Genomic DNA, 9777 nt, shown 5'->3' with positions numbered 1-9777 from the left:
TGAAGGTCTTTTAAGGTTAACCTACACCTTAAACCAAACACTTGAAGTTATTAACAAGCCCACATTGTTAATTGTGCATGTGCACTTGTATTGTATTACGAATTTTTCATTTTTCTATTGCCCACTAAATTATAACACAAAGACTAGTTACTTATTTGTTTATAAAACCAAACACTTGAAGTTATTAACAAGCCCACATTGTAAATTATGCATGTACACCTATGTAATGTATTATATTACGAATTTTTCAATTTTCTATTGCCCACTTAATTATAACACAAAGACTAGTTGCCTATTTGTTTATAATCCAAAGTGAGCAATACTTTTGGGAAAATTTACTGAGATATTTTACCATCAAGTAATAGTTTCCACATTTGCTGAGTATGAATTCAACTATAGGCTACAATGCAGTGGAACGCCTTTTAAAGCCATTTCCTTTGTGTGTGTGTGTGTGTGTGTGTGTGTGTGTGTGTGTGTGTGTGTGTGTGTGTGTGTGTGTGTGTGTGTGTGTGTGTGTGTGTGTGTGTGTGTGTGTGTGTGTGTGTGTGTGTGTGTGTGTGTGTGTGTGTGTGTGTGTGTGTGTGTGTGTGTGTGTGTGTGTGTGTGTGTGTGTGTGTGTGTGTGTGTGTGTGTGTGTGTGTGTGTGTGTGTGTGTGTGTGTGTGTGTGTGTGTGTGTGTGACATTGGAGATATTGCATTTCTTCTTAAAGAGGATGAATACTTACACAATCATGTCAAGAGCTTTCTAGGCTATGCTAACTATATGCAACCCCCTAAAAGTACCCAAAATTTGACTAATACATCTATTAAAGGAACCTCCAATTTCAACAATTTGGAAGCATTTCCACTGATCTAAGCATACAATGCCTCCAAATTTGATGGAGAATAACTACTCTGATAATCTCACATCTTAAAGGTTTTATTTGATGAATATACCAATGTCTTTTTAGAATGAGCCCACCTTCTCTATTGAACATGCTATATCTATCCTACAATTCTCAAAACAAAGAGTTTTTATTAAAGAATATCAATTGAACTGGAACTAAGCTCATTTGCTCACTCTAGCAAAAATTCCAACCATTTAATATATAGTATATTACCAATAATAACAAATTTGATGGAAGCACAACTCTACCCAATCCACTATTTCATGTTTCATGTCCATTTCGTGTGGTGCTATTATACGTCCCAAGATCCAATCAATGCCAAAAGTCTAGAGGACACTTATTAAAGCATATAGTTTGGACAATACAAGTGTCTAGAAAGAAAATCCATTTGACTACAACTTTGGTGGTAGGTGCATTAATGACATGTCAATTCCTACTTTTTACACGCACACACCTATTAGATGAGACGAAACTTGCATGCATAGTTGGACGGCTAGATGGTTTCTTCATTTTTGTATTGTTATATAAGGACATTTAATAAAGCCAAAACATATCTCTTCCATTTACCAAAGGATGGTTGGATGGTTTCTTCCTATTTGCATTGCCATATTTGGTTGTTGGATGTTGTAATGTTCCACTCCTTTATGTTATGAAGGAGTGGTTACAAGATGTCTAGAAGAAGAAGAGAAGAGAAGAAGTAGATGCTAAGTCAAGCCTATGGTTGGTATTAGTAGGGGATGAGAGGTTGCAATCATCTTGTAAGCAAGTGACACTTGATCCAAAGTTTTTGGTAAATAGTGTCACCTTGCCATAAGACAAACTTGACATTTTCTACAATGTGAGAAACAAGGTGAGTTGCATAATATTGGCACACACACACACACACACACACACACACACACACACACACACACACACACACACACACACACACACACACACACACACACACACACACACACACACACACACACACACGTATGCAGATAAGCACATATGCATATGCATACAAACATATTCCATACATAGATAGATTCATACATATTTATGAAATACATACACACACATGCATGCATACATACTGACACACATACATGTATAAATGTGCTTACTCATATTTTGTCCATATACATGTGCATCTATGGATACATATGCATGTAAACTTAAAGGCAAGCATAGATATATGCGTATCACACCCATGTATGTAGACACATGCGTTTATAGATCACATTTTCACATGTATTCACAGACATATACCTATGCATACACATTCATTTTCAACAATTCCATTTATGGTTTTTAGAAAGTAAGCATCCTTTAGCTTTAGCTTTACATTTATTGCCTCATGAAGAGGGTGAGACACTCCCTAAACAAGGCTTTAAAGAAGCATCAAATTGAAGAAACTTTGTCTCTCTTTGTTTCTCTTCATTTTGGGCCATGTGGTCCCAAGTTTTAAAAAATGAGGATGAATGCATGTATGTGGCATTGCTACCACACATGGCTCTTGCCTCCCATTTTGATGGCCTTGGCTTATGTGCCATTATGATGGTTGTCACATGCTTGGGGCATTAAGCCCATGAGTTCTTAGTGTGTCTTTCACCATCATTGTATGGTCCCATTGCCCTTGATGTGCCATCATCCTTGATTGGCATTGCAAAAAACCATTTATCCTTCTTCAATTACACACACACATGACATTGCTACCACACATGGCTCCCTCCTCCCATTTTGATGGCCTTGGCTTATGTGCCATTGTGATAGTTGTCCCATGCTTGGGGTATTAAGCCTATGGGTTCTTAGTGTCACTTTCACCATCATCATATGGTCACGTTGCCCTTGATGTGCCATCATCCTTGATTGGCATTGCAAAAAACCATTTATCCTTCTACTGTATATGGTTTCTCTCACTATAACCCTAACTCCTAGAGTCATTTTTATTGGCCAACAAGGCTGATAACAACAACCTCACTCTCACTAAGGTCTACCTATTATTGCTAGTAAGTGTAATGGGAAATTGTTAACACTTAGGCTTTAGAAAATCCTAAGTGTTTATTGTTATACCAATGTTGTAGGTGTAAAGTAACCTAATATGTCAAAAATGTACTTCTTCTAGGTCAATTTGTTGTACAAGGGGTAGCTTAGCTATACCTGAAGAGTACTTGTTCCCTCACATTGGCATTGCTACTCTTTCTGCCAAACTAACATGTTGCTTAAGGCCAATTCTAATAGTCAAGCGATATGGCATATATGTTTGGAATGGAAATAACTGAGACAAGTTGCCAACACTTGTAATTTGTAAGTACATGTTGATTCTCTTGAATCCGTGCCAGTGGTTAATTTTGAAGGTACCATGTGTATCTTTTCATCATGTGTTTTATTTCAAATTGATTACTTGATGTTCTTTGTTCTTACAAGGTGGGGTGTCCTTATGGGGTATAGTCTCTTTTACCATGAATATACCTAAAATCTTGTGGTGTGATAATGCCCTTAGGCCTTTTTTCTAATAAAGGTTACCATCCTTTCCTCTTATTTGTAGATTTTCTTTTGTTTGAATTTATAACTTTATCTATGTATGTTTCACTGAAGCCCTTTCCAACAAATGTGATTACTATAGTTTTGGCACATTAGTTCTCAAAAAGCACATGCTTGATGGTACTTGATTCTTCTTATTTTGATGATAATTTATTTTATATTTTTTCAAATGATTGATTGAGTTTCTTATTGCTTCATGTTGACACATAAACTATATATATGAGACCTACATATGCACATGCCATTGGAGATGCATATACATATGTGTACACATAACCATATACGTATCAACTTATATATACATATTTGTATATGTTTAGATAAGCATTTGCATATGTATATGAAAATAAAGACACACAGATGTATACATGCGGGCTTGGGGGTTTCACTTATGAATATGTAAGATATCACGTGGGTTCAAGAGAAGCTATTTCTTAAAAACTCATTTAAAAGAATTTTTACACATAGAAGCATATCATATAAACAGTTTATTCACAAATTGAATAAAAAAGGGTTGTGATCTCTTTAAGAATACTCACTGATAAAGGCACTTTGAATGTAAAGAGAGAATTATAGAGAGAGGAAAGATAAATTAGAGAGAGAGTAAAAAGAAAAAAAATAAAGAGAGAGAAGAAGAAGAAGAAAAAAGAAAAAAATAGGAGAGAGAGATAAGGAAAAGAGAAGGGGGAGAGAGAGAGAGAAGAAAATTGGGGAGAGAAGAAAAGAAGAGAGAGAGAGAGAAGAAAAAGAAGAAAGAGAAAAAGAGGGGGGAAAAGAAGAAAGAGAATAGTCTTAACCTTTTTTAATATAGTTTTTGACATAGAGAGAGAAAGATAGGAAATATATAATTTGAGAGGAGAAAAAAATTAGAAACAGAGAGAAAAAAGAGGAGAGAGAAGGCGACTTAGAACACTAGTAGTGGTGGTTTATGAAATTTGCTAGCTTGATCGAGCAACTTTTGTGCCATACTTAAGATGCAACAATAACTCCATGCTTTGTACATTATCCTAGCTTGGCTAATTTCATGCATGGCTAGTGAGCTGTATTTTCTCCAAGAATACAAAGTAGCTTTATAAGGTGCCACAATCTTGAACAACGATACAAAGTTGCTGGCCCCTTGAGAATCGAGATGATACCGCAATCCTGAACAATGTATATGATGATGGTGGGGTGGGGTGGGGTGGGGCTGGGTAATACACGTTAGCTAATTGTTGAATGATTACCTACTCGTTGCTTTTGATTAAGAGAAATGCTAAGGTAGTTGTTGGGGCCCACCGATTTCGGACAACTGAAAACACAGAAGAATTCCAAAGCCCACAAAAACAAAAAGAAAAGAAAAAAGACACAACACACTTCAGATACACTCTTTTGGCCATAGCCCAAACACTAGCGCTTCTCTCTCTCTCTCTCTCTCTCTCTCAAACGCCGCCTGCCTGCCTGCCTGCCTGCCTGCCTCCCTCCTCCTTTTCCTGTTTCGCGTAGAAGCAAGTCAAGTTTTTTCTTGCCCGCCCACCCCCCCATACCCAGTCTCTTCCTGTCATGATCGTCGTCTCGTCTTCCGGCTGAACAGGCCTGCCCCGCTTCAACATACTCGCATGCATACCTGATGAGAGAGAGAGCTACCTAGCTTTGGTCGCAAGCCGAGGTTTTTCTTCTCCTTCTTCTTCTTCCACCATGCGTCCCCCTTCATCTGGCATGAGCGAGCCTCGATACCGCCTGCCGGGCACGCTGTAAGTATTCTGTTTTTCTCTGTGTAGCTCCATTTTTCCATATCCAAGGTCCACCCCTGACTGTATGCATATAATGTACATTCTAATAGCTAATGCAATGATCATCAGATGCGTAGCACATTTTTGTCATGTCTTCATCTTTGAGGTTGGCCCACATCGGAGCAGCTTGATGGGGTGATGGGAGTATTATAGCTGGATGCATTTGCTCTGTTAATCTGCACTAAGTCTTTGTTCAACCCAGCTACTTTCCATTGTAATTTTTTAAGTGATCTCAGAGATTTAATCCAATGAGTGCTTCGTCATGTTTGAAATGATTGCAGAAATTTAATCCTGGAAGTGCTTAGTCATTTTTGAACTGATTGCAGAGGTTTAATCCTGTATAAGTGCTTAGTAGATTGCACAGATTTAATCCTAGAAGTTCCTAGTAATGTTTGAATAGACTGCAGAGATTTATTGCTAGAAGTGCTGAGAACATTGCAGAGATTTAACCCTATAAGTTCTTGGTAATTTTGAAGTGATTGCAGAGATTTAAGCCTATAAGTGCTTAGTAATGTTTGAAACGATTGCAGGAAAGTTTAGTCCTATAAGGGCTTAGCAATTCTTGTAGGGTTACTGGAAGATTGATTTTAGCTAAAACTGTGACAATGTTGATTATGACTTTAATGATATTTCTGCAGTGAGAATGAGGACCCATTTAGGTCGGACATTACTGACCACCAGCCACGAAAGTTCCTCAAGGTTTTTGAGAAGAGGAGATTCGAAAACCATTACTTTGGGGTGAAAGACAAGAATGCCAGTTGCAAACTCTTCACCCTGAAATTGATTCTGCTCTCCCTTTTTGTGGCAGCATCACTAGCATTCCTGTGTCCCACTGGTTCGTACAGTGAACTAAGGAGGACTTTCAGGTCAAGGTACTCTTGGATTATGATCATGATAAGAATCTCTATTTGATTGGTTCGTGCCCATTTTCAGCTAATTGAGATTTTTATCTATCTTGCAGCTTCACAGAAAGCGCACAGTCGAAAGCACGTTACAGTTCAGAAGTTGCTGTAAATTGGTCTGAGATCTCTTCATTACTTCGCCTTGTGAAGGCCAACACGGGGGAAGTCCTGAGGGTGGGACTGGTGAACTTTGACAAACCTGAAGAAGTTCAAACATGGCGAGAGTTTGTAGGCCCAAAAACTGTTTACCAATTTCCTTTTGAGCACCTACATGAGGATCTTCAGTGGACTGATCTATATCCAGAGTGGATTGATGAAGAGGAGCTGAATGAAGTCCCCAAATGTCCTTATTTCCCTATGCCTTTTGTGAGACGAGGTACAAGCCTTGACCTGGTTGTGGCAAAGATTCCTTGTCACGATGTCATGTGGTCAAGAGATGTTGTGCGCCTTCAAGTTCAGTTGGCAGCTGGCACAGTAGCATCGGCTTCACAGGGTGCATATATATTACTGCTCAGCTCGTGCAGACCCCTCCCAAATCTCTTTACATGTGGTGAAGTTGTAGCTAAAAGACCCAATGTCTGGCTTTTCAAGGTCAATCTTGCAAAGCTTAGAAAGAAGCTAAGCCTGCCAGTAGGATCCTGTGAACTTGCTGTGCCAGTGGAAAACAATTGTAAGTTGGTTCTACATCTGATAAGTAGTGTGCTTTTTGAAAGATTTGCAAATAGCTGCACATGCTTGATGTTTATGTGCAGAGAGCATGAGGTTAGGCAGATTTTATTGCTTCAGAATGTTTCTTACAATTCTACTGTTGTGCAGTCCCCCCTAGAATTCAAGAAACTGCTAAGCACGAGGCCTATGCAACCATCCTTCACTCTGCACAGTTTTATGTGTGTGGTGCAATCACTGTTGCTCAGAGCATCCGTATGTCAGGATCCACTAGAGATCTTGTCATTCTTGTGGATAAAAGCATTGGACAAGAGCATCGCAGGGGACTTCAAGCTGCAGGTTGGCATGTAATCGAGATTGAACGAATAAGAAATCCCAAAGCTGAGCCTGAAGCATACAATGAGTGGAATTACAGCAAATTCAGATTGTGGCAGCTCACTAACTACGAGAAGGTCATATTTATTGATGCAGACTTACTGGTACTTAGAAACATAGATTTTCTTTTTGAGCTGCCAGAGATCTCTGCAACTGGTAACAATGCCACCCTTTTTAACTCTGGAGTGATGATAGTTGAGCCTTCAAACTGCACTTTTCAGCTTCTTATGGAACAGATCAATGAGATAGTATCTTACAATGGGGGCGATCAGGGTTACTTGAATGAGATTTTCACCTGGTGGCATAGGATTCCAAAGAGAATGAATTACTTGAAGCATTTTTGGTCAAATGACACAGAGGAGTATGAGATGAAGACACATTTATTTGGGGCTGATCCACCCGAGCTCTATGTGCTACACTACCTTGGCCTTAAACCGTGGCTCTGCTTCCGAGACTATGATTGCAACTGGAATGTGGAAGATCAGAGGAGCTATGCCAGTGATATTGCTCATGCTCAATGGTGGAAAGTACATGACAAAATGCCAAAGGATCTTCAACATTTTTGCCTCTTGAGGTCCAAGCAGAAAGCTGCTCTTGAGTGGGATAGGATGCAAGCACAAAATGTATCTTTTCCTGATCAGCATTGGAAGAGAAACATTACAGATCCCAGGCTTAAAATTTGTCACGAAGACTTTTGCTTCTGGGAAAGCATGCTCTGGCATTGGGGTGACCCGAATTATTTCGGTAATGATACCTCATCTACCAATCAGACATCTCCAGCTCTAACCAGCAGATAACTGTTTTCTTGAAGGTTTCTGCTTCATTTAAGAAACTATTTATGGAGCACATGACAGAAAAGCCTATTGTGCTCTTTAGGATGTGCAAGAACAATGCTATCTTACCACGTGCATGTGTATGGTTTTAAAACCTCCGATTCTTGATTATCATAATCATGCCTTGCTGGTGACAAATTCTTATATTCATCCTGTGAGGGCTTGCAAGCTCATATGCCCACTGCTGAGGATCTCCCTTTCTCTGGTCTGATGATCCTTCATTGCCCTGTTTTTAAGCCTCAGCAGGGAAACCATTCTTGGTACAACCCCCTTTCTCATAAGTGCAAGCCTCAAGACCATGTAAAGGAAGGGTTTGTCTGAACTTCTTGCAGGGCATGTCTCTCTCAATCAAAAGGTTCCTCCTTGTGTAGTGCAGTATCCTTTGTAGCTGTAAATTTCATCAATGTTGATTGTCCTCACACTAGTCCGTGTATGATCATGACCTCTTGGCAGCAGCTGAAGAAATACCATGGGTTAAGGTTAGCACTGTTCACAATGCTGATCTTTGATCAGTTAATATGCAAGTGCTAGACATTTTTATTGGGTTCCTTAATTTTCAATCAATAGTTATTCGTAACATTCTATGATCTTTTGTTTAGTTGATAGCTGTGGGACATGTAGATAGATGAGCATTTACACGAGGATTCATGTGAAGATCTATTTAGAAGCAAGTGCTCTGATGAATGAGTGTCTGTTTAGATAAAACGCAGATGGCCAAAATAGAGTAATGGTGCCTGGATATAAAATGTTGACCTAATAGAGTAATGGTGATTGGCAATTTTTCTTAGCAAAGCTAGCAGTTCAAATGCCAGCATGCAGAATTGATACAGTTTGTTAGTTGAATATGACTCAACATCAAGATGATGTTTGTTAGCATTGCCCATAAGGGCATGCAATGATAATGGTAAGGGGAATCTAATTTGTTCTTGAGGAAAAGATTACGCTTAGTTAATTAGTACTTTGTAGGGGTTTTCCCCTTTTTTGAAGGGCTTGATGTGCGCTTGCGTTTTTATACGAGTGATGAGTACAACCAACTCATGAGATCCCGTGATATTTCATTCGTGATATTTCGTTCGGAGTAGAGGGTTTATAGGCACTAAAAGTAGGAAGGTATAAACACTATTTGAGCATGTACAATTTGTTGAAAGAGAAAAGCAACCACTTTGGTCCACTTGTCTTGTTGATGAATCTATGTTATATTTCACAAGAGATCAAATTTTACATTGAAAGTCAAGAAGGTTTCTGAAGTATGGTTGGGCTACGTGTGGAGATAGTCCTTCCAAGTTTCTTGGTTAGTGTTATTGAAAGACATGAACAATGTCATTGAAGACATGAACTAGTATTGAAGACGAAGAGAGGGGAGAGATGAGAAGTGACTGGTGCAATCTGATAGTGGTAATAAGGGCTACAAAAGCCATCTGCGACATAACTCAGCCACTTGACAAGTGGCACCTTCTTTCTTGCACGCATGCAGGAGGAGCACATGGGCAAAAACCGTAGGTGAGGTAGAGATGGGTTGATAAGAATAGGAAGCATCAGGTAAAACTCAATATGAAGCAACTATGGAGATGGATTATGCAATTGCTGCACGTGACTGTGGGATGGATATGGTGGAAAATGGAGAAATGTTAGTGGTGAGACTGGAGTGCTCACACGAGTGTAAGTGGATTGAGGTAGTTACAAGAGAAAAGTTTTCATGGTGCTTGTTGTGTTGTCGATGCAGCTGTAGGCTGACTCTGTTGCTGTAGGGATGATCTATTATATGAGGATATCGTCAGCTGAGGAGGACTTTTAACCGATGGTTCTCAGCTAC

The 9777-nt window shown here is 39.2% G+C and overlaps 1 protein-coding gene across 1 annotated transcript; it reads left to right on the top strand.

The window, feature by feature from the left end:
• Positions 1 to 4764: 4764 nt before the first annotated feature.
• On the top strand, positions 4765 to 8532 carry PGSIP2 (plant glycogenin-like starch initiation protein 2). The gene is made up of 4 exons (XM_087685922.1): positions 4765 to 5149; positions 5827 to 6060; positions 6150 to 6760; positions 6907 to 8532. Exons 1-4 carry the CDS (start codon positions 5094 to 5096, stop codon positions 7926 to 7928), a joined length of 1923 nt encoding a protein of 640 aa, XP_087542048.1. The 5' UTR covers positions 4765 to 5093; the 3' UTR covers positions 7929 to 8532.
• Positions 8533 to 9777: the final 1245 nt, after the last annotated feature.

The sequence above is a fragment of the Lygodium microphyllum genome, chromosome 10 (assembly GCF_053477565.2).
Source record: "Lygodium microphyllum isolate KBCC chromosome 10, Lygodium_microphyllum_v1.1.10, whole genome shotgun sequence".
Classification (NCBI taxonomy): domain Eukaryota; kingdom Viridiplantae; phylum Streptophyta; class Polypodiopsida; order Schizaeales; family Lygodiaceae; genus Lygodium; species Lygodium microphyllum.
Note: the sequence above shows the minus strand (reverse complement) of the source record. Positions and strands in the feature narration are given on the sequence as shown.

Bases quoted from the DNA above. Each gene is read 5' to 3' on its own strand.
- PGSIP2 (XM_087685922.1), top strand. From the start codon at position 5,094: ATGCGTCCCCCTTCATCTGGCATGAGCGAGCCTCGATACCGCCTGCCG. The intron at 5,150-5,826 runs GTAAGTATTCTG...ATATTTCTGCAG, and splicing joins TACCGCCTGCCGGGCACGCT to TGAGAATGAGGACCCATTTA. The intron at 6,761-6,906 runs GTAAGTTGGTTC...ACTGTTGTGCAG, and splicing joins TGTGCCAGTGGAAAACAATT to TCCCCCCTAGAATTCAAGAA.